Raw genomic sequence first — 25,630 nt, 5'->3', positions numbered from 1 at the left:
GGTGGGCTTCACCATCCCCAAATCCTCAAGATTGGGGAATGAACAGACACAAGGGGGAAAGCAACTATGGACTAAAGTAGACTTACGATTGTTCTATCAATGGAGGAATTTATATCGTTGATATAAAGGCAGTGGCCACCAGAGGTTCTGAGGGAAGGGAGAGGGAATAAAAGGTGCAACATGGGCATTTTGGGGACATTGGAATTGTCCTGCATGACATTGCAATGATGGATACAGGTCATTATACATTCCCCATTAACATGTCTGGATCCTTCAAGCTGAACCGTGGTATTTTATAAATAGCAAACAGCATTATATAGGTGATGATACTAAAGTCAGAGGTGAATGTGATTCTTTTTGAAATTAATTTATTAGAAAAACAGAGAGCTCTTTAGCCCTGCTCTTCTGCCTGCGGACCTGTCCTACCCTCTGTGTACCGCTGTCGCCATTTTTCCTCTGCCGTGTGGCCACGCAAGTAACCCTAGGGATTTATAACCTGTAACGGGAAATTGTAGCTTGTAAATCAGCCCTCTTCACCTCTTTTCATCCCCTTCCTCACTACCTGGGACCCCTGCTCTGTTATTTTCTCTCAATTCTCTTTCCTCCCTACCTGAATAAATTACTGGCCTAATTAAAAAAAAAAAAAAAAAAATAGAGAATACAGGGTGAAGACCCTAAAGATCTGGATTCACCCAGCTCTGAATGTATAAACTTTGATAAGTCTCTTAATCTATCTGTACCTCGCTTTGCTCTTCTATGAAATGAGAAAGTGGGACTAATTGAATAAAGTCACTTCCAGCTCTAGAATTCTGAATGACAATGAACATGCTGAAATGAAAGAGAAAGGCTTTCCAATAAATTTTCAGGAAAAAAATAGCTAGAAGAAAGCAATATAGACTTAACATCCAGCTAAACAAGTTTACTAGAGACACAAGGATGTGACAAGAGTGTCTAAAGACATTCTTAAAAGGCTTATTTGTTTTGAGGGAGGGAGAGGGAAGAGTGAGTGTAACATGGAGCATTTTGGGGGATAATGGAATTGTTCTGCATGTCATTGCAGTAACAGATACAGGTCACAACACATTTTGTCAACACCTATGAAATTGCATGGTGCAGAGTGTAAACCACAATGTGGACCATGGACCACGGTTAGTAGCACTGCTTCAATGTGTGTTCATCAATTGTAACAAATTACCACATTAATGAAAGACGTTGTTAATGGGAAGGAGTGTGGGAGAGGGAGAGGGTGGGGTATACGGGAATCCTCTATATTTTTCATGTAATATTCATGTAATCTAAAGTTTCTTTAAAAATAATAATAAACATAAAAAAAGGCTCATTTGTCAAAGACCACATTTAGAATCAGGTGTGCATATGCAAAACTACTCCAGGAGAAGAAAAAAACAGTAGGACTCATCCTATAGACAAATAAGTTCTGAACTGTGTTCCATAGGACACTTACTTTGTGAGATGGGAAGGGCTCTTCGATAATAAAAGATGGCTGATGGTAAGGGAGCAGTGCATGGGCCAAACTATCTTTGAAAATGCTAGATGAAGGTAAATACTTGTTTCTTTACTACAAACCCATCTGGACCTTTAACACCCTACTGTGCAAAGTAAAACTCAAACAGCTAGATATAGCACACAGAAAGTTCCAAACTTATTTTTCTATATAGCCTTATTGTTAGAGAGAACCTATTAATACTGCGCATTCCAAGAGTTGCACGATACATTGTTTGTAGAATGCTGTTAAAGGCACATCTTTATTGGAGCATAATAATCAGGGAAACACAGGAGATTACCCTATACTGAGAAGTACAAGAGTTTATTTTATTTTAAACAGGATTTTAAAAAGCCTTGTTTCCCTTTTCAATTATATTAATAGTACTATTAATAAAGATATACTAAATAATGACAAAAATGTAATTTAAAAACTGTTCTGATAGGGAAATTGATATACCATTTAAGTAATATAGTCATCTCTAGCAGTTGAACAGAAAAATGGGAAGTACAGGGAAGCGGACTTGGCCCAGTGGTTAGGGCGTCCGTCTACCACATGGGAGGTCCGCAGTTCAAACCCCGGGCCTCCTTGACCCGTGTGGAGCTGGCCCATGCACAATGCTGATGCGCGCAAGGAGTGCCATACCATGCAGGGGTGTTCCAGCATAAGGGAGCCCCACGCACAAGGAGTGTGCCCTGTAAGGAGAACCACCCAGTTTGAAAGAAAGTGCAGCTTGCCCAAGAATGGTGCTACACACACAGAGAGCTGACACAGCAAGAACACGCAACAACAAAGAGACACAGATTCCCGGTGCTGCTGATAAGGATAGAAGTGGTCACAGAAGAACACACAGCAAATGGACACAGAGAGCAGACAACTGAGGGGGTGGGGGGGAGGGAAGGTGAGAGAAATAAATTAAAAAATAAAATCTTTTAAAAAAAAGGGAAGTATAAGATAATGGTATCTTACGAAAAACACGTGACCAGATTTAAATGAAATAAGCCAAATAATAAAAATAGAGATTCAATAAACAGTAAAGGAGTGAAACTACAAATGCCAGTAGTTAATTCCTGCACAGTACCTTTGAGCTGCTGTCCTGGTGTGAACGTCTTCTGATTCACTGAAATATGGTGAACAGGATGAGACTGTGGAGTATGACCATGCTCAGGTATCATTCCGTGGCAGGATTCTGTTACTTTTCCATCGGGATAATTAGCCACAGAACTAATGTGCAACAGAACGATGAAGATACTAAGGGTATATCCAGGAACTGCCATCTCAAAAAGAGATTAAAAGCATGTTACTTTCAAAGGTAATTAAAAGAACATAAAATGTAAAAACTTTCCTATCACATGACAGTAATTTTAGGTAACTACTTGCTTTCAATTTTTTGCTAACCATGTTCTCAAAATATGTAATTAAACCAAAAAAAAACAGGGAGCAGCTGTGGTGCAAGCAGTAGTTGGGCACCTGCCTCCCACATGGGAGGTCCCAGGTTCAGTTCCCAGTATCTCCCAAAGAAGATGAGCAAAAACCAAGCACACACAAGCAGAATCAACAAACAGAGCAAGCAGACAAACGAGAGAGGCATCTCGGGGGTGGGGGAGAGAACATGGGGAGCGGATGTAGTTCAGTGGTTGAGTGCCTGCTTCCCATGTACAAGGAGGGGGGCAGGGAGGGAGGAGAGAAGGGCTGTGTTAGTCTGACATGGGTTTGAACAGTCCCACCCTCCTCTAGCCCCTGTCACCACTTCACTTCACACACATATATTCAGCACCTGCAAATCATACCATACAAGAATGGAGGTGGATAGGCAGGGACACTTGGCACGATAGTCATGAAGCCAACACTGCAGAGAGGCTGAGATGGGAAGAATCCAAGAAGCAGATCATTCGCCATAGAAAGTGAATTGTTTATATGATACATGTGCTCACTGGCAACATAGAAAACAGACATAGAGTACCTAGAATCAATTGTCCTTCTTATAGCCATGTAAATAGTCAGAGGGGTGAGAAAAGACCCCACCTTGGACCAGAACTACACTACAGGAATTCCTGCTAGACACCAGAAATTGAGCTGCAGTCTTTAACTAGCCCTGCATCTATACCTGGAGTTGTCAAGTAGATGGCTTAGGGCCGGAGAGTATTAAATATTCCTATATTTTGTCAAATATCACAGCTGGGTAGAATTCTCCTCATTTCAGGATGAGCAAATGGAAGAAATACAACAACCAAGAGCCTTGGGAAAAAAATAATAGCATAAGGGAAGCACATGATTTCTCTGCAGACTCAAAGTATAAGCATAACTTGAAAATGGCTGGTTACTATGAGAAATAGAATATTTAATAAAATAATTGCTAAAGAGTCTCAATTAAAAGCCATATTTTCTTGGCTATCTTGCCTAGAAGAGCCTGCACCAAATCTTGGTGTGTATTTCCATCTTTCCCCATTTCTCAACAAGCTCTGTTTTATACCCCATTTCTCAAAAAAGTTCTTTTTACTGGCTTGACTTTAAAAAAAAAGGTCATATTTTCTTGATTCAATGAAATAAGAACAGAGGGTCTTAGGAGAGCTCATTATAATTAAGAAGAAGAAAAAAGAGTAAAATAAGACTGCAGGGAAACCAAAAAGTGCAATAGCAAAATTAAAGTCCACACTGGAGATGGAAAACCTAAGATGCAAAGGATAAACTTGAGGCACTCTTTGAGAACTTGTTGCACAGAAAATGAGTCAAAGGGAAAATGACAAGAAATCAGATGAAAACATGGAAAATAAACAGCAGAGACCAAACTATTGGCAGGAGGGATGCCTGAAAAAGAAGCCAGAGCAACTGAAACAAATAATAATCAAAAGTAGAATAAATGAAACCTTTAATTAGAGGGAAAAAAAAGGACCTTAGTCTACTGACCAAAAGAAATCACGATAGTATAGGCAAAACTAGTAAAAAATATTTATACTCAAATCTGTCCTGGCAAATTTTTGTATTTCAAAAACAAAACAACACAATAGCAACAATAAGCAAGTCACTTTAAATATTTAGGCCAAAATAATAATTTTAATTGCAAGGCCTAGAAATCAAGCTGGCTTCCATCTCTATCAAGAAACAAAACAGCAACATGGGGACCTAAGGGGAGAAAGAATATGACTTTAGAATTCTGTGCCCAAAAAGCAAACTGCAGAATATTAGGTACAGTATTATCCCATTCTGGTATAAGAAGAAATATACAAATACATAAAGAAGACCTTAATCTACTGAACAAAAGAAATCATGATAGTCTAGGCAAAATTGGAAAAATTATTTATACTCAAATCTGTATTTTTGTATTTCAAATTTTTGTATTTCAAGAACAAAACAAAGCAACAATAACAACAATAAGCAAGAAAACATATATAAAGAAGTAGATATATATTTGCATGTAAAGGTCTGGAAAAACATACAGTCCACTGTGACCTGTGGCTCTGGCTGGGGACAGCAGCGCACAGTGCTCAGCAGGGGCTCTGGGGTAAGACTGTCTCAATCCAAATCCAGGCTCTTCACCCTCCAACTAGAGTGTGAGCCTTAGGACAGTGACCCCACTCTAGATGCCTCCATAACCCATTTGTAAAATGGGAATAAAAAGAACACCCACCTTATACCTACTTTTTTTTTTTTTTAGATTTATTTATTTATCTCCCCCCCCCCTCCATTTTCTGCTCTCTGTGTCCATTTGCTGTGTGTTCTTCTGTGTCTCATTAGGCGGCTCTGGAAACTGATTCTGGGACCTTCTGGAGTGGGAGAGAGGCTATCATGCTCTTGTGCCACCTCAGCACCCTGATCAGCTGCATCTCTTACTGTCTCCTCTATGTCTCTTTTTGTTGCGTCTTGCTGCACCACCAGCTCTTTGCATGGGCCAGCACTCCTGCACGGGCCAGCACTCCATGGAGGCCAGCACTCCACGTGGACCAGCTCGCCACATGGGCCAGCTCGCCACACGGGCCAGCTTTTCTTCACCAGGAGGCCCTGGGTATTGAACCCTGGACCTTCCATATGGTAGGCAGGAGCCCAATTGCTTGAGCCACATCTTCTCCCTTGTACCTGCTTTTTGAGGACTGAGTTAGTATATATATAAAGTACTTAGAACAGTCCCTGGCACATACTAAAAGCTCAGTAACTGTCAGTCTCTAGTACGAGAGATGATGTGTGGTGGATGCATGATCTACTCTGCACATGAATATATTTTCTTAGTGTTTTCCAAAAAGCATAGGCTTGTACTTTAACTACTTTAAAGCTTTTTGAGAAAGAAATATTTTCTTTGATAGCTTGTCCCCCAAGGTCAAAGCAGCAATATATTCTCAAACATGCAAGTACAGAGAAAAGATATGACACAAGTATCCTTACTTTTAAAAAAATGACTTCTAGGGCCAACCAATAGATGAATCCAAAAAAAATTCCTCAGGGATAAAAAAGGCTTTTTACAGTGAGCTTTAAATGTAGTAATATGTATTAAGTTATATTAAATTATTATTTTAAATCTTATGGAACTGATCCAATTGCCAAAATATCAGAAAAATACATAATATAAAAATAATACTTCAAAATAATAATCCAACTCCAAAAGCCCAGATAAAATTAATAATGACAAGAAAACAGAAGAATATGAGAGAAGAAAAAGCACACTAGATTCCTAGCCTACCAAGGAGAAAGTCAAAATTTATCATTGATAAGCAACTGACATTGATAATTACAGAAACATAACAGCAAATAAGTTTTTAGAAACTTAAAAGTAATCATTATTAGAATGTAAAACACATCAAATGTTTTCCAGATCTCTGTAAAAAATAAAAGTAAATGAAAGATTTGCATTCAGCAAAAAAAAGAATAAAAAAGAATTAAAGAAGAAAAATAAAAAATCTATCATAGTTATAAAAATATGAATATAACTATGTTAACAGATTAAACATCTTTATCAAAAATGAAGTTGCTGAAAGAATTAAAAAGGAAAAAATCTAATTATATACCTCTTACTAAAAAGCAAACTGCATAAGAATAAAAGATAGGACAAAGGTATAACAAAAAATGAAAGCATAGGTACTATTATTATCAGATAAAGTAGAATGCAAGACAAAATACTAAATGGAACAAATAAGATAACTGAATAAAAGGTAAAATCCAAAATGGAGATATAATAGCCGTGAACATTTATGGGTTTAAACTGTATTGCAGAAAAGATAGATAAAGCTAAAACAAGAGTATAAGAATACAATGATACTGGAAGGCAATACTGTGATCCAAAAAGATGTCTCCCACACACTCCCCCCAAAAAAGAATGGCCTTTATAGTATGCAATTTATAAAGTTTGATTAACATACTAATATATTAGTATATTAGAAACAGTTCATTTAAAAACAAGAATAAAACCAGCATGCCTACTGTAATACTCTGAAGCTATATATACCCCAGAAAAGTGTGTTCTTAAAGCTAATCCATTCCTATGGGTATAAATCTATTGTAAGTAGGAATTTTTGGTGGGTAGCATCTTAAGTTAATATGTGACCCACGTCATTCAGGGTGGGTCTTAATCCTCTTACTGGAGCCCTTTATAAGAGAATGAAGCTCAGAGAGAGAGAGAAAACGCCCAAGAAGCAAGAAGTTGGAAGCTCCAAACCACAGAAGAGAAGAGAGAGATGAGCAGGTGTCATTATGTGCCTTGCCATGTGGCAGAGGAGTCCAGGATCACTGGCAATCCTGGTCTTCAGAGAGAAAGCATAGATTGATGATGCCTTGATTTGCACATTTTCATGGCCTCAGAAGCTTGTAAGCTAGTAAATCCTCATTGTAAAAGCCAACCCATTTCTGGTATATTGCTTTTGGCACCCTAGCAAACTGGAACACCTAATACTGCAAGTATTATTCAACTTTGGCTTTAAAGTTCTGGCCAGTGTAAGAAACAAAAATAAGAAGCACAATAATAGAAAATAAACATAATTATTATTTTTCAGACATTATAATTGTTTATCTAAATATCCAATATATTTCATTGAACATCTAACATCTTTATTTTGCCAAATCACCTATTGAAAAATAGTTCAACAATGTGAATTGATTAAAACCAAAAATTTTCTAAACAGCTTTCCTGTATGACAGCAACAACTCAGAAAACAATAGAACAGGGAAATGGACTTGGCCCAATGGATAGGGCATTTACCTACCACATGGGAGGGCCGCGGTTCAAACCCCAGGCCTCCTTGACCCGTGTGGAGCTGGCCTAAGCACAGGGCTGATGCACGCAAGGAGTGCCCTGCCACACAGGGGTGTCCCCCACATAGGGGAACCCCACACGCAAGGAGTGCGCCCCGTAAGGGGAGCCGCCCAGTGCAAAAGAAAGTGCAGCCTGCCTAAGAATGGTGTAGCCCACAAGGAGAGCTGACACAACAAGATGATGCAACAAAAAGAAATACAGATTCCTGGTGCTGCTCATAAGGATAGAAGCGGTCACAGAAGAACACACAGCAAATGGACACAGAAGAGCAGATAACTGGGGGGGAGGGGGAGAACAAAAATCAAAAGCAATGCGAAAAGGAAGGGTATTAATTATACATATAAATATGAAGCTAGTCAATTTTTTAAAACTAAAACTTTTCTGAAAACTACAAAATAAAACTAAAACAACCAGCAAGAACTACTACAAACCTCTTTCTCAGGGCTCCAGACAACAGCTGAATGACTGCAGTAACAGGGCGAGCACCAGAACAAGAAGTCTTCTTAAAAGCAGTCAGAGGTGCTGACTTCCCAGAAGATGGCAGGCTAGAAACACATGGAACTCTCTTCTCCTCCAGAAAAATAACTAGAGGACAGGCTGAAACAGCCAAACAGAAGATCTTCTAGGGTCTAGGACGCAAGGTGAAGGCTGATACCACCCAGAGGAGAGAGGAGCAAAGGAGTGAAATTGCAATGACAGAACTGTGAGCTGAAACCAGCAGCTACTGCTGCTAGCACCACGCCCCACACTAAAGACACATCAGAATTCTCAGGCCTCTGGGCCTGCGACTACAAGCAACAGGGGTTCCAGGGATCTACCACCTCAGAAAAGGGGAGAGAGAGGGACACAGCCTAAGGCTGACTCAGCTTCTGACCCACAAGTTTGGTCTGCTGTGTCCCAGGAGCCCTTCCAAGCCAGGTGGGGCCGCACCATTCCTGCCTTGGGAGTCCGCAAGGGGCTAAAGATATACAACCCCCCCAATCTCCTTCTCTACTAACCCTGACTGATTGTTGAGGACTCAGAGGGGAGTGGAAATAATCCCTAGGCAGGAAAAGGGAGGGGGTTGCCAGAGAAGGCTGGAGAACTGTCTCAGAGAAAGTTTGAATTACAAGGCTCCTAGCCTCCAGATGGGAAGCTCTACCATATTGATCCACCATCTGTGGTGCAACACACACGCTCCCACTAGGCGTTGAACTGAGAACTGCCAAAGAGTGCCATCTGCTGGCAGAACAAGGAAGTGCACTCAAGAAAATTAAGAGGCTTTTTCCAGCCTCTCTAGTCTCCCTTCCCAAGGCCCTAGGAAGCAAATCTAAAATCAATTACTGGGTCCAGTGCTCAGTTTTGAGCAACCAGCAGGGACAACCCTAACAATCCAGGTCAAGCCAAGAATCAAAGATCAGTGGTAACACAGAGCCTCCTGTCATGAAATCCCTAGAAAAGATTTTAAAAAAGGAGCATCTGAGTAAACTACATCCTAACCAGATGCCTAGACATCAGCCAAAAATTACAAGCCATACTAAGAAAATAGAAGACATGGCCCAAGAAAAGGAATATATCAAAGGCCCAGAAAAGATTCAGAATTTGAGAGAACTAATCAGCAAGATGTATGCAAATTTCCCCAATCAAATTAATGACTTGAAAGACTATGTGGTTAAAGAGATAAATGACATCAAGAAGACACTGAGAGAGTGCAAAGAAGAATTTTAAATCCTGAACAGAAAAGTAGCAGAGCTCATGGGAATGAGCTAGGTGAGATCTAAAGCAGTCAGATCTCATGGTCCCTGCTGGCCCCTTCCCCATCAGAGTCCACCACTGCAAACCCCCAGTCCCACTTCCAGAGGGAGAAGAGTGGCCCTCATGTGCATGCTGGGAGTGTTCAGAAAGGATCGGGGAGACCCCTATGCTTTGGCCTGAAGCTATTCTCCTGCACCTCATTGAGTGGACAAACCATAAAGGAGAGCATGTTGTGAGCTCCTGGCATTCAAGTAAAAACTTGGTTATAACACTAGCTGGATAAAGCTTCAGGATCAGATATCGCAGAGTCTAAACCTCAGCCTGAAGTTCCTTGAAGAAATATATGTACACACACACACAGGTAAAGGGGGAGAGGGCAAGATGGAGAGAGGGAAGAAGAAACAGCTAATGGGACAAACATTAACTGAATCTAGGCGAAGCTACACAGGAATTCTTTGTACTGTTTGCAACTTTTCTGTAATGCTGATTTTATTTAAAAAGATAACAACCCATCTCACAGGATTGTTTTGAAGAGAAAAAGAAACAATGCTGGCTAAGTTTTTTTGAAAATTATGCAGTGTTATCAAGATGCTGCTCCATTTGTGGAGGATTCCTTCCAACCTCCAGTCAAATCCTGAATTCTTCAAGGCAGTAGTGCCTCTAGACCCAAGGAAGAGAGGTCCTTAATGTGCCCACTCTGAGCCCACTACAACCTGCCCTCCCTGGGTGATGGTGACCTTGCTACCCAGAGCCTGTGCTTCTAGACTATGGTCCAGGTACCCAAACAGCTGGATTTCCCTGCCCAAACGCCTGAGTCACCACTATCTCAACCGTGTTCTCAGGACAGGCCTTGTCAGCGTCCTGTCTTCTAACATGCAACGTCCAGCATGGAGCAATATCAGAATTTTCAGACCAATCCTGGCTTCCAGATAGTTTGGAGCACACCTGCTTTCAGGACCCACCACAATGCACTGGAGAGGATCAAGTTCTTAGATCTAACCAAGTGACTTTGACCAAGTTACGATGACTGAATTCAACACTGTGCCACTTACTGAAAGAAAGGTATAATGGGAAATGTTAGTTCAAGTTTAACAAATATTTACCACTGACTTCCCGTCAGGTGACAGAGGAAACAAGACTAGATTTCTAGTCTGCTATGCACTAAGGAGCTGACTAGCAGCACTCAGGGCATTTATTCTAAGTTACGATTTCTTCATTTACAAAATACATCCAGTGAACCAGAAGAAATTCAAGGCCATTTTCAATCTAAAATTTAATGGCTTTAAGAAAGCAAAGTGGAGTTGCATGTTGGGAATTATTAGAACAAGAAGCACAGGATGGGAAAGGGAAGTAACTAAGTCACCACCACCTGACATTCAATAGAAAAATATAATAGGCAAGGTCAGAGAGGGAAATAGGCAATTTCTTTGTCAAATGCTGATGATTCAGGATGAAGTTCCACTTTCTTTACATTGGCTAGTTGACAGCTTTCCAGTCAGAGATTTAAGGAACAACCTATTGTCAAACTAACATATTAATTAATTAACCAACCTATACCAGTAGAGTGCATTTAGTTATGCTAGGAAAGGGAACAAGTAGTTATTCATGGAAAAGTCTAAGCTAAAATTATGGAATCCACCTATCAAGCTACTACATTATAAGATCACCCTTTAAGCATAAGAAAAACTTTCAGCATTTATATAAGGTAGAGTTTTTTTAAGTTTTTAATATTCACATTCTACTGTTTACACAATATAGAAGATAAGATAAAAGGTAACTTGCCCTTTGTCATTCTAGGACAAAGACCTGACCGTTAGTTTGAAAGATTAAAAGAAAGGTTATCCTAGTTCTCTAACTGAAATATTCCCAAACTTCATGACATTTATACACTTTTCTTTCTTCCCTTAAGGACAAGTGCTTAATAGAAGGGTATAAAGAATGTTTACACTGTGTTGTATCTAAACCTCATATAAAGGTAACACTTCAAAACAATTATATTCTTTAGTGAGTAAATACTAAATTCTTGTACCCAATTGGATTAATACACAATTAATCTTGTGATTGCGGACCACAGAGGCAAGTAATATTAATCAGACAATACATGTATTAAAACAAAGTAAAATTCAGATAAGATGAAAAGAATCCAATTGAAAATATTTAAATTTAAGATATTCATTTAAAACGGAGTATTTGTTAATTAAGGGTTTTAAAACATAGATTGATCATTAAATGTCTTTAGTTTTTAATGTGACCCTAAAATATGTGAAAATAAGAAAAGATGGAAGAAAGCACATATTTTAAAACCATATCAGGGAAGCAGACTTGGCCCAATGGATAGGGCACCCGCCTACCACATAGGAGGTCTGCGGTTCAAACCGGGCCTCCTTGACCCGTGTGGAGCTGGCCCACGCGCAGTGCTGATGTGCGCAAGGAGTGCCGTGCCATGCAGGGGTGTCCCCCGCGTGGGGGAGCCCCACACGCAAGGACAGCTGCCCAGCACGAAAGAAAGTGCATCCTGCCCAAGGATGGAGCCACACACACGGAAAGCTGACACAACAAGATGATGCAACAAAAAGAAACATAGATTCCTGGTGCCGCTCATAAGGATAGAAGCAGTCACAGAAGAACACACAGCGAATGGACACAGAGAGCAGACAACTGGGGCGGGGGAGGTAGAGAAACAAATTTTTAAAAATAAATCTTGAAAAAAAAAAATCATATCAAATGATTAAGCAAGCAAATAACTAAGTACAGTTATCTTGCACTCAAGCTCTAGATCTGATTGTTGGTTATTCATTTTAAATCCAGGTATCAAAGGAACTCAAAAGTTAACATGCACACAAAAACTGTGGGGACTCAGGCAAGTAATAGTCATTCTAAATCACCAAAAATTAAGTGTGAACGTACACTGAGGGTCTTAACTGAGTCATAGATATGAGTAACAAGGTTTTCTTAATTGTGAAGAATGGGCCATAAAAAGGAAAACATAACCAAAGTAGTTAGCTATAACTATTATTTATTTATACAAGGTAGAAAAGGATATTTTTGTTGCTATGTACGGTGGATTTTTTAACTTTTTACCACAACCCAAAATAAGTAGTATTTTTATATTATAACCCAAAAAACACTTCGTGAAAAAATATTTCTCTTTAACACACATGACAAATTCATATATTTTCTATACCTGTATTATTATTTTAAAATCAGTTACATCATACAGAATTGTTTTTAACTACCCACCAATCAATCTTAATGCAGGGTTTGAAAAGCACCACTATACAGCTTACCTTGATCATAAGGTTTAACCTTGGATGGTATTCAATATTAGAATTATTAATAATTTCAGTAAAAAGGAGAGTTTTCAGAACTAAAGAAAGAACAAACAGGCCAAGTGACAAGGAGGCTTTTTAGAAATGAATCCAAAGGAAAAATGCCTTATTCTCTCTTCATTCCATTTGTGAACCTAAACAAACAAACAACAACCAAAAAAAAAACCACATAAATATGGCTAAAAATAAATTGGAGTTGTTACAGTAATCTTCTGAACAGAGAAAGGTTTTTTATTAACTATAACATAAAAACACTGCAATCACTAAAAGCACTTCAAAGCTCCTTTCAGAATTTCCATCAACTAGCTTCCACAAACAATGTTCAAGGCAAAAAAAACTACTTCTTACTGAGTATTGCTTTAAAGTTGATTTTATTTTATTACAGAACTCAATGTTATTACTATTTATTTTGTTACAAATATAAAGTATTTTCATTAATATATGAGTTAACAGGCTTTTGTTTCTAGGCTTTGGCCTAGAATAATACTGTTTCTATTAGAAAATAGAATTGAAATTCCAAACTGAATTAGAAATTAATTTTGGGACACATTATAACCACAAGCTAATACTTAGCAGGCTTTGCACTATGACCAAAACCTAGGACTAGGGTTAGAGGTGAAAACAGATATTCACCTGAGTAGTATTAGTGGTTTCAGAGTTAGGAGGAAATAAGAATTTTGGAAAAGTAGGTAGAACCACAGAAGGATAAGGAGATGCAGACAGAAAAATTAAGACCTAGTACAAGTGTATATGAGGTGAATGAAATTTCTTTGGTGAAAAGAATTACTGTTTTACTATAGCAGGGGAGGAAAGAGGTTATTAGAAGCCAAAAAGAAACACATTGGTGAGAACCTGGTATTTAGAAGTCTACATCTGATCCCTACAACAAGCAAGTATTATCTACATTTTAGGAATGAGGAAACAGGCTGGGGAGTCTACCAAAAAAGCATATCATTTAAGATTAGAATCTAAATCTAACTCCAACCTTCATGTTCTTTTCACTCTATGTCATTGCTCCCTACTTAGAGAAATAAAGATGTAGAAAATAAAAGAAATAAAGATGTAGAAAATTTTACAATGAATAATGGAGGTAGGGGACATATTGTACCAAGGGGTTGAAATCTAAAGTTGCCTACACAATTCAGAACATTAAGTCCACTCTATAAGAGTCTGAGGAGGAATGCAGAGATTCCATTCATAGAAGTAAAGCTCCAGATAGAATGAATGCAAAGATATTCAATGACTAGAGATAGTAATATGTCAATAAATAGTCATTGATACTATTTATCATGACTATTAACTTTCAATATCACCAGTATGTGCTAATTTTTTACAAACACCAATGTAGTTAGACAACTAATATATTTACATATTACTTGCATCTGTCCTATAGTTTGTTTAAGCCTTCTCAAATTTTTCAGAAAATTCATTTCCCTTCTTCCTAATAATTTCACTTTCTCTTCACAGAAACCTTCCACATGGAGAATTAAATTGACTTTGATAGCTGAATCTCAAATGGGCAAATTGAAAACTAGGTCAAGTATTTCCACTTCTCAAGACAAAAATGTTTCAGACTCCATTTTCACAGCAGGAAACAGAAAAAAAATCATTTTTTTTTAAATTAACAAATGGAGTTATGACATTTTCAGAGAAGGTTCTAAAAAGCAAAGAGCATAAAAAGTGGTACATTGACTACCAATTTGGGATCTGTCAGATCTGACAAGTTAGTAAATGGTTGAAGCGTTTGGAACAAGATTTTAAAGTTCGAGTGAAAGCATGAAGTAAAAGCAAAAGAGAAAGCCACTCAACAGAAGGTAATTTGGAACTCTACAATCTAACCCTGGTTTCCCTGGGTTTACAGCACAATTGACAAGTAACTTTTCCATTTTCTTCATTCAGTCTTGGGAAAATAAGTCGGGGCAAATAACATGTTAAACCTTGTGGTGGTTTGAAGCTGTATATACCTCAGAAAAACATGTTCTTAAATCTAATCCATTCCTGTGAATATAAGCCCATTGGAAGCTGGATCTTTTGTTGAGGTTATTTCATTAAGATATGACCCACCTCATTCAGAATAGGTCTTAATCCTATTACTAGAGTCCTTTATAAACAGAATGAATTCAGACAAAGGGAAAGCCATGGAAGCAAGAAGATGAAATCAACAACCTCAAAGAGGCCGCCGACTCGGCCCAGTGGGTAGGGCGTCCGTCTACCACATGGGAGGTCCGCGGTTCAAACCCCGGGCCTCCTTCACCCATGTGGAGCTGGCTCATGTGCAGTGCTGACGTGCACAAGAAGTGCCCTGCCACGCAGGGGTGTCCCCCACGTAAGGGAGCCCCATGCTCAAGGAGTGTGCCCCGGAAGGAGAGCCACCCAGTGTGAAAGAAAATGCAGCCTGCCCAGGAATGGTGCCGCACGCACAGAGAGCTGACACCACAAGATGACGCAACAAAAAGAAATACAGATTCCCTTGCCACTGACAACAACAGAAGCGGACAAAGAAGACGCAGCAAATAGACACAGAGAACAGACAACCGGGGTGGGGAGGGGGAAGGGGAGAGAAATAAGTAAATAAATAAAATCTTAAAAAAAAAAAAAAAAACTCAAAGAGACAGTAGAGACTAGCCAACACCACCATGTGCCCTGCCATGTTGCAGAGGAGGCAAGGATCACTGACAACCGGCCTTTGGAAAGAAAGCATTGCCTTGATGTGACGCCTTGATTTCAACATTTTCTCAGCCTCAAAACTGTAAGCTAATGAATTTTCATTTTTCAGGCCAAACCATTTCATGATAATTTCTTTAAGCAGTCTAGGAAACTAAAATAGGTTTTGGTACCAGGAGAGTGGGGTGCTGCTATTGTCTACACCAAAAATGTAGAAACAGCTTTGGAATTGGGTGATGGACAGAGGCTGGAAGAGCTGTGAGGTGCTTGATAGACTGCTCTGAAGAGACTGTTGGTCGAAATATGGGCACTAAAGGTACTCCTGATCAGGTCTTAGACATAAATGATGAATGTGTTATTAGAAACTGAAAGAAAGATAATTCTTGCTTAAAGTGGCAGAGAAAACTTGGCGAAATTAAGTTATGATGTCAGATGGAAGGCAGACTTTGAGAACTACAAGCCTGGATATTTAGCGGAGGCAATATCCACACTAATTGTGGAAAGTGCAGCATGATTTCTCCTTGCAGCTTCTAGTAAAATGGGAGAGGAAAGGGTTAAGCTGGGAACTGAACCCCTGGGCCCAAAGAAACCAGAAATTGATGGTTTGGAAAATCCTGAGTTTCCAGAAGTGAGTCCTGAGAGAACAGTGATCCATGTGAGGATTTAACAGAACATGGATCCAGTCAGCCATTTCAGTGCAAGTCAGGATTGATGGTGCAATTATCCAAGGTGGATCTGTAGAAAGCCCTACCATCTGATGGTTTGGACCCTTGTGTACTACACACAAAACCAACAGGTTTTTTGCAAGATTTATATGAACAGAACAACTGCTAGCCTGGTCTGAAAGTGAGAGACTGAAGGAAGAATCACTTCAAGGGCAGAACCATGGAAGCTAAGGTCTGGACCAAAGACATCTTCTTTGGCCAAGAGAATGGGCCCACCCATGTGTATAGAAAGAGTGAGTTTGCCCTAGCATTTGGAGAGGGTGGGCCTTCTGTCTTGTTGTTCAGGTGCCCACCACTGCAGTCTTCAGAGAAGGTGGAACATATTCCCCAGGGATTGTGGAGAATCTGGCCACACCCTACTGTTCTGAGAGGCTTGAGTCTATGTCCCAGGGATTGGATTGCAGAGAGTCTGGCCATCACCCTGAAACAAGGTGAGTGTTGAGCCTTCACTCCATTGTTTGAGGGGAGCTAGGCCATTTTGCAAGCACTCGGAAAGGGTGGGGCTGCCACACCATCAGGCCCAAAGGACCAAACATCAGTTCATATGTATATGACTCTAGATCTTGAAATCTAATGAAGTATGTCCTGCAGGGTTTCAGAAATGTTTAGGACCTGTGACCCTTGTTTTTCTTCCACTTTCTCTCTATGGGAATGGGAATGGGTATCTTTATCCACTGTCTGTCCCTCCTTGGTATATTTAAAACAGGTAACTGTTCTGTAGGTGTCACAGGTCCACAGACAGAGGGGAACTGAGCCTCAGGACAGACCACACCTATAGCTGATTTTGATGAGACTTTCTACTTAGCATCGTTTTCTGAAATAACTTAAGGCTTTAGGGATATTGTGATGGAATTCGTGTAATTTGGATATAGAAATGTCTTTCGGAGGCCCAGAGGGTGAAATGCGGTGGTTTGAAGCTGTACGTACCCCAGAAAAACATGTTCTTAAATCTAATTCATTCCTATAGGTGTGAACCCTTTACAAGTAGGACTTTCTGATGAGGTTACTTCAGTTAAGGTGTGTCCCATCTCAACCAGGATGAGTTCTAATCCTTTTACTGAAGTCTTGTATAACCAGAGTTGTTTTAGTTTGCCAAAGAGTTGCCAATGCAAAGTACCAGAAATATGCTGGCTTTTATAAAGGGTATTTATTTGAGGTAAATACTTAAAGTTCCAAGGCCATGTAAAGTTCAACTCAAGGCACCGTTAAGTGGTGCTTTCTTACCACTTACTCAGTGGCCATGTGTTGAAGCAAGATGGCGGGTGATCTCTGCCTGGTCTCTGTCTTCTCCTCCAGGCTGTACCATCTCCCAGAGCTGCCACATGGCTGAGCTACCACATAAGCTGAGGGCAACCAGGCACAGGGCTTTTCTATTACCCAGCCTCGTCTCTGGGTCGGCTGCTCTGCTTTCTTCCTGATTTCGGCTGCAAGCTGTCAGGCAAAGGGCTCAGGTGTTTTAGCCTCTCCTTTCTGACACATGGGAGGATAAAAAATGGCAAAGCACTCTTCCCGTGCCTGCCTGCTGTCAGTCTTTCTCTGTGTTTCTGTTAATATCAGACCTAGCAAGGCGGAGAGACTCAAGTTGAGTCACACCTCACTGATGTATCCAATCAAAAGCCCTAAATCAATCTTATCAAGTAATCTAATCAAAGGCCCATCCACTTATTTAATGCAATCAGTGGGTGTCACAGCCAGAGGAAAAGATTAGTTTAAAACATAATCTCGGGGAAGAAGATGTGGCTCAAGAAATTGGGGTACCGTCTACCATATAGGAGGTCCAGGGTTCAATTCCCGGGGCCTCCTGGTGAAGGCAAGCTGACCCATGTGGCAAGTTGGCCCAAGCAGAGTACTGGCCTGTGCAGGAGTGCTGGCCTGCTCAGGGAGCTGGTGCAGCAAGATGACACAACAAGAGAAACAGAGAAGAGACAATAAGAGATGCAGCAGACCAGGGAGCTGAGGTGACACAAGAGATTGAGCTCTCTTCCACTTGGGAAGGTCCCAGGATCAGTTCCTGGTGCCGCCTAAAAAGAAGACAAGCAGACACAAAAGAACACACAGTAAATGGACACAGAGCAGACAGCCAGCACAAAACAATGAGGAAGGAGGGGGAATAAATAAATAAGTAAATCTTCAAAAAATAATAATAATAATCTTTCTCTTTTGGGAATTCAAAAAATAATTTCAAACAGCCACAGGAATAAATACAGAGAAAGAGAGAAAACCAGAGAAGTAAGAAGCTGAAATTGATGGCCATCAGAAGAGAAGGGAGAGCTCAGTAGATGCTGCCATGTGCCTTGCCATGTGACAGTGGGCCCAGGAATACCAGCAGCCAGTCTTCAGGAAGAAAGCATCACTTTGATGATGCCTTGATTTGGACATTTTCTCAGCCTCAAACTGTAAGCTAATAAACTCCCATTGTTTAAGCCAACCCATTTCAAGATCTGCTTTCAGCAGCCTAGGAAACTGAGGCAGGCCATTTACTATGTTCCAATTACCCACATCCTTTTTTTTTCTTCAAAATCAAATCACCTTTAATACAATATAGTTCTCTCTTTTAAATACCACGCTCCCTAGGACAGGGTGCAGGGACAGGCTCTTGGCAGTAAGAGCAGAAGGGAAAGGTGAAACAGAATGGAATGGATGGCCCCGGGCCCAGCCCCGCCCAGCCCATCCCGGGTCTCCCCGCTCCGGGCACTGGGGACTGGACTGCCACAGGGGGATGACAGCAGCTTCTTCCGGGGCACTTAGTGCAGAGGTGGCTCCCCTTCCCTCCGCAGCCACCAAGCACTTCTCGCGATTATTTGTGCCCTTCAGCCCAGCAGAACCAGGCGCTGGGCTTCTCTGATCCGGGAGGGACCCCAATGCCCCAGAGGGCTGGTGGCTAAGGCGTGGAGGGAGCAGGCTGCACCTGCTCAGTAACTAACTGCTCGGATGGCCCGTGAGAACGGAGAAGGTGCTGACAGCCCCAGGCTGTGCGTGGGCATGCTCTCCGGGACGAGGTCTCCACAGGCCCCCAGCACTCGGAAGATTCTTGTCTGTGATCTCCTGAGTCACCTCCTCGGGGTCCAGGCTGCAGCCCTGCGGCCTGTGGCCCCACAAGGCCGGCCCGCCGTGCTGCAGGCACACTGGGGAGGCCAGGCCACCCGCCTGCGTCCTGGCCTGGGGCAGCTGCTCCCTCAGCCACACCCGGGACCCAGGTCTGGCGACCATGGGTGACCAGGAGGGCTCTCAGGAGGGACTGCCCGCCCAGGCCCGGGGCCAGGTCACGTGCTCCCAGCCTGGGAGCCTCCAGCCCCTCCCCCACCTCTGGCTAAAAATATGGAACTTCGTGAACTTGCCTGTCATCCTGGCGCAGGGGCCTTGCTAATCTTCTCACTATGGGTCCAATTCTACAATGTGTGCACCGAAGCAAGCACTAGCCTTGTTTTAAAACCAGCTCCCACTGCCGCGGTCAGCACAGCCGCCTACTTCCCCTTCCATTTGCTTAGCTGGATTCAAATTTCAAACACTTTGCAGAGAGTTTTGACGAAAGGGAGTTGGAGACACTTACCTTGTGAAGCGAAAGCAGCCTCGCCAACTTCCTATTTTGTTTCAACTTGTATCATTTCAGCAGCTGGGTGGAGCCAGTTTACTTAGTAATCAGAAGGGAATGTTTCCCAAGCTTTGCCGCATAACCTGATTTGCAAGACCAATATTAACTTTAGAACTCCTTTGCTGAGAATTGCAGGTTCTGTTTTACACAGAGGAACCCTTTCACCAACTAGTAATTGTTTGACCGAGATTATGTTTTTATCTTTAACAAGATTATTTGAAAATGCATACTTGTTCTATAAAATACTAGGTAAAGACAAACAAAAGGACCTAGTTGGCAACCTACCAGGGGTTGTCAAATTTAGCAGGTTAAAATACAGGATGGCTGGCTAAATTTGAATTTCAGATAAATGAATGGTTTTTAGTAGAAGAATGTACCAAAATATTCCATCGTGAAACATTTACACTTAAAACAATGAATCAATTTTTATGTCTCAAATATTGCATAGGACAGTACTAATTCAAAAAAGTGATTTGTTTTTTATCTGAAATTCAAACTTAATTTGAATTTTATCTAGCAACCCTATCTAAAGAAAAATAGTAATTAGCAAACTATTTCAATTAACTGAAAAATAATTCAAAAGACTTCTTTTAGTTCGTGAAATTTACTCTGAAATGTATACCTTTTGTTGCTTTTGTTTATTTTAAAGCTCTAATCTTTGTTTTTCACAAGATTGTTTTGCGGAAAAAAAACAGGGCTAGGGAAAGACAATGAATCTGCAGGCATTAAACACTCCAGTTCAGACCATGACTAACATATGCAGACTGGAAAACAGACTGTGCACACACGGAGAACTGTGATCTCTATCTGTTTGGCAACCAATACCAGTAATTTATCTAAAACCATTTTAAAAGAGAGAAGGGGGTTTTATCCACTCTCCAGCATGCGTGGTGAGGACCCCCGGACCCGTGCACCTCTTGCAGGATGGGGCTGGGGAAAAGGATGGCCTGCAGGACCACGACAGTGTTCTCCTGAGGGACACGGGTTGCCTTGTTTCCATGCAATCTAGAGATTTCATTGATAAATTGATTATTTGGGGGACTGCAACTTCTAAAGAGAAATGCCCCCACCACACTTGGGATGGGGAGCATGCAAATCTTCACTCCCTCTGGATAAGTTAGCTGTGTTGTACCCATATTTTTGACAAATGGGACATTAGAAAAGAAAAACTTCCCTAATTATAGGAACTTTGATCTTGTTAGAGGTTTCTCCCTTACAAGGTTTATAATGATTAACTGATCACAAGGTTTACAATGGTTAACAGTGATTGGCATTCCCGTGACAAAGAACAGCCCCCATCCTCAGCCTACATGTTCAGATACAATTCATTTCCCCACAAGGATAGACAAAGGAGCCACATGGCACCACCAGCCCCTCTCACATCCCTGGAATTCACTACCCCTTGTCCACTACCCCCTAACAATCCTCACTGGTCCTCGGGTCTTACCCAAGCTCCAAGCCCCTCCCACTGACTAAACATTTTCCCACTTAACACATGTACTGTATAAATTCATGACCCCCAGAGGCAGGCTGAAGTCTCTCTTCAGACCCCCTCTATCAGGAGAGCTTCCCAATAAACTTTCTGCCTGCAATCATCAGTCTCCATGTCCCAGTGGGCACCATTTTTCTATAACATTTGGTGCCAAAACCCAGGGCTAGAGTCATGTTGAGACTGACTGATTGGTGAGGAATCTCCCCCTGCTGCTGCGGAGACAACCCGTCCAACACCAGACACTGAATCATAGCTGGGTAAGTCAAGGATTTCTCCACCAAAGAATCCTGTCACTCTCTCTCTCCTTTTTCCATTGTCCAGGACAACCCACCAAAAAACCTAGCACTAGGTCAGTGATCCTCACTGTCCCCCAAGGGCCACGGTGGGCAGGAGGCCTGCATCCTCATGGGAAGAAACCCCTTGGCTCTGGAGACATCTGGTTCCAAGCATGGTTTTCCTGTTTCCTTGGAGATTTCTGACTGATTCAGGGACAGCCATCTCATTCGGAATGTCCCCTGTTCTTCCCTTTCTAGAAATCCTTAGTCTCACCCAAACCACCTAAAACAGGGAATTCAATTTTGCCTCCTCCCCCCCAAAAAAAAAACCATGCCCGTGGGCTGTTTCCTTCATAACCTTAAAACTCTGTACCCAGAAGGAAACATCGGGCCCAAAAACTCATTTTCTATTCAACCTCTGTGTGACTGAACAAAGGAAGTCAATGGCTGGAACACAGCACTTTTGATTTCCAAATTTTCCCAAACTTAGAAAACTACATCCAGCGCACTGGCTGGTAATCTGAAGTTCCTTACATTCAAGCCTTCCTTTTCCTTCATTTCTGCCTGCAATCCCAGTGAGCAAACCGCCCCTCCTTTTGCCAGTCCTGTTCTTCCTACCAAATTCTTGTTTTACACCAGAATCCACCTCAAAAACTTTCTTCTCCCTCTCATCCGCCTCCCAAATCTCCTGAAAAATCTCAACTCCTCCTGCACCCCTCCCTATGTGCCTCCAACTTTGTCTCCATCCTCACCCTCGCCACCACCCTGCGCCCTCAGCCCTCCGCCCTGCCATTTTCTGCTCCTCCTTTCTCCCCTCCTCATACCGGTTGGCAAGAACTACGCCAACCCCTCCTCGCTGTCTACCTCCACCTCCATAAACACAAAAATTAACTCTTCACCACCTCTTAAGTCTACACAAACGTCAACACTCCTCCTACCTCTCAGAAAAATAACAGAAGCTGAGAGAATAAACTACACATTCCCTTCTCACTCTCAGATTTACATCAGACAAAAAATTGGTTAGGTTTGTTCTTCGAGAATCCTGCCACATACATCAAAGAACATATACATTATCCTTACCTCTTCAACTACACCTGAAGGAACACCACATATGAATGGCTGTTACTACTTTCACAGAGTCCATGCACACTCGAAACCCCAATGAACACCCAGCAGGCCCCACCACAGTTCCAACCACTAATCCACCCTGGAACTATCAGCCAAAATCTGCTAACCTTCCCCAAATGGTCCTCTTTTTAACCTGTATAATAGAAGACATGAAAAAGGCTGCCCTTAAGACAGTTAATTGTGATGAAATTAAATAAATTTCACAAAAGCTTGATGAAAATCCAGTCGCTTTTATGAATAAATTTACTGAGGAGCTCCTTAAATACGCCAATTTGGATCCTGAGTCAAACTCTGGTCAGCTATACCTACACACCACTTTATCACACAATCTTATCCAGACATTTTTTAAAAATCACAGAGATTAAAAGGTAACCCTCAAACCCCTCAGAAAGACCTGATTAAAGCAGCTTTTAAGGTCTTTAACAATAGAGAAGAGGAAGCCAAATTAGAAAAACACAAACAAGGTCAGGCTAAAGCCTCCCTCCTAACTGCTGCCCTCAGGTCCGATTCTCAGAAACCTACGCCCCCTTCTTCTCTTCGGCCACCTCCGGCACCCCGTTTTAAGTGCGGAGAGGAAGGGCACAAAGCATGCTCCTGTCCCCATCCCAGGCCTCCCCCGGGGTCTCGCCCGATATGTCATGGTAAAGGTCATTGGAAGTCGGGCTGTCCTGAAAGCACTGTTTCCAGAAAAGTTCCTCCAGCACACGCTGCCAACGAAGCCGGGATCTTCCTTTCCAGACCTCCTCGGATTAAGGACAAACGACTGACAAGGCACTGGTTGGAGATGGCCCCGCCTCTCCATCAGTCAGTCTGCACTGAAGGTCCTGAAGGTCGGCATCAAGGTTGGAGGGAAGCCCATCTCCTATCTAATTAACACGGAGGCCACGTGTTCAGTCCTCCTAGAATATTCAGAACCTTTATCCACTTCCTCAATCTCTAACGTGGGAGGTGGTGGCATCCCCTCTTCTTTAATCACCAAATCAGTTATATACTCATTAGAGAATTTCACATTCTTCCTCAGTTCCTTGTAATCCCTACTTGCCCTTAACCAAGTTATTGCCTATTTCTCCAAGCAGTTAAATCCTGTCACTCTTGGCTCGCCTCCTTGCCTTAGAGTCCTCACCGCTGTCACAAGAAGCACCTGCACAATCATAAATGAAACTTGTTGCTTCCATATTAACAGAACAGAATAGAGGGGGGAAATCTCAAAATTTTAAAAGAAAACAAAAATCATCCAGAAGGCCTGAAGAAACAGCTGTGAAAATCAGTCATTACTATCCTCATTCCTCTCATTTTTCTTCACCTTTAAAATCAATCCTTCACCCATTATTACACCATTACTCATAGTATTGCTGCTGCTTCTCTTTAGTCCTTGTCTCTTACAGCTCCTTGTCCAATTCATGTGCCGAATCGTACAATCAACAACTCAAGAATATGTAAATGGCCTCTTCCTGCTGCATCAACACCAGTGCCAATCTCTCCAGAACCAGAAATCAGAACCCACGGGGCAAGACCCCTCACCGCCCCTTGACAGCAGGAAGTAGCCAGATGGAGTCCACGCCCCAAACCCCTTCACCCTTCCATGCAGCCCAGAACCTTACACCCCTACTTAAGCCCCTTACCATACATATATATATATATATATAAGCAAGAGTTAGGAATGTTACAGGTTTCTCCCTTCCAAGGTTTATAATGATTAACTGATCACCCAGTTAAAATGGTTAACAGTGACTTGCATTCCTGTGACATAGAATAGCCCCCCATCGACAGCCTACGTGTTCAGATTCAGTTCATTTCCTCACAAGGATAGACAAAGGAGACACATGGCACCACCAGCCCCTCCCACATCCCTAGAATTCACTACCTCTAGCCCACCACCCCCTAGCCACCCCTATGGGCCCTCGGGTCTTACCCAAGCCCCAAGCCCCTCCCACTGACTAAATATTTCCCTCCCATACACATACTGTATAAATTCACGACCCCCTTTGCCAGAGGCAGGCTTAAGTCTCTCTTCAGACCCCCTTTATTGGGAGAGTCTCCCAATAAACCTTCTTCCTGGGGTCATGTCAGTTGGATCCCATGGGATCTAAGCCTCCTCTCAGTGAGAAGCAGAACGGGCATCACCATCCCAAAATCCTCAAGATTGGGGAATGAACAATGGACTAACGTACACTTTTTATTATTCTAACAATGGAAGAACTCCTATCATTGATGTAAAAGCAGTGGCCACCAGAGTTTCTGAGGGGAGGGAGAGGGAAGAATAGGTGCAATATGGGGGCATTGTTAGATTTGTCTTGCAAGACATTGCAGCAATGATACACACCACTGCATATTTTGTCAAAACTTACAAAATTGGGCAGGACAGAGTGTAAACTATAATATAAACTCTAGTCCATGGTTAGTAGCATTGTTTCAATATGTGTTCATCAATTGTAACAAATGTACCAAACTAATGAAGGATGTTATTAATGTGCAAAAAGGTAGGGGAGGAGAGAGTGGAGCATATGGGAATCCCTTATATTTTTTATGTAACATTTATGTAATCTAAAGCTTCTTTAAAAAAAAAATTAACTATAAAAAAGTCATTTTAAGCCATCAAAAAATAAAATGAAATAAAAATACTTTCTCTAGTCCATATTTGCCCTGCCTCTTGGGAGGCCTCTGGAGGGTTGCTTGTCTGTTTTAACCTTTAAGTATATTTTTCAGAATTATGTTCCTAAAACTTAGGAATGCAATGAGAGCATTTTATAAAAAATAAACATATTTTCTTAGTCTGACACACTATCTTTCAGTAATTACATTGTGAGCTTTTAAAATTTCTGCTTTCTTTATTGTGCTTTCTAATGATGCAGCAGAATAAAACATAGTTAATGAATACTGCAATGTAATATCAACTACAGTTCAGTGTATTTTATTACATTTTAGCATCAAAACTAGGAAAAATAACCAGGA

At 41.4% G+C, this 25,630-nt stretch overlaps 1 protein-coding gene and 1 non-coding gene across 5 annotated transcripts in view; both read right to left on the bottom strand.

The window, feature by feature from the left end:
* Positions 1-19,821, bottom strand: part of FRRS1 (ferric chelate reductase 1) — a 58,183-nt gene extending 38,362 nt beyond the window's left edge. Inside the window, exons 1-3 of one of the 4 annotated variants that reach the window (XM_058303136.2) lie at positions 19,742-19,821; positions 12,761-12,936; positions 2,583-2,778 (exon numbers count right to left, since the gene is read on the bottom strand). In XM_058303136.2, the coding sequence (XP_058159119.1) occupies positions 2,583-2,778; positions 12,761-12,769 (205 nt within the window). In that variant the 5' untranslated portion in view covers positions 12,770-12,936; positions 19,742-19,821. Of the gene's footprint in view, positions 1-2,582; positions 2,779-8,170; positions 8,191-12,760; positions 12,937-19,529; positions 19,635-19,741 lie in introns of those variants that run through there. The other 3 variants (XM_058303135.2, XM_058303137.2, XM_058303138.2) reach the window with 3 other exon arrangements.
* LOC111758700 (U6 spliceosomal RNA) lies at positions 19,504-19,607 on the bottom strand. Its single transcript, XR_002792883.1, has one exon. It is a non-coding gene; the product is annotated as a U6 spliceosomal RNA (small nuclear RNA).
* Positions 19,822-25,630: the final 5,809 nt, after the last annotated feature.

Source organism: Dasypus novemcinctus, chromosome 9 (assembly GCF_030445035.2).
Source record: "Dasypus novemcinctus isolate mDasNov1 chromosome 9, mDasNov1.1.hap2, whole genome shotgun sequence".
NCBI classification, from domain to species: domain Eukaryota; kingdom Metazoa; phylum Chordata; class Mammalia; order Cingulata; family Dasypodidae; genus Dasypus; species Dasypus novemcinctus.
Note: the sequence above shows the minus strand (reverse complement) of the source record. Positions and strands in the feature narration are given on the sequence as shown.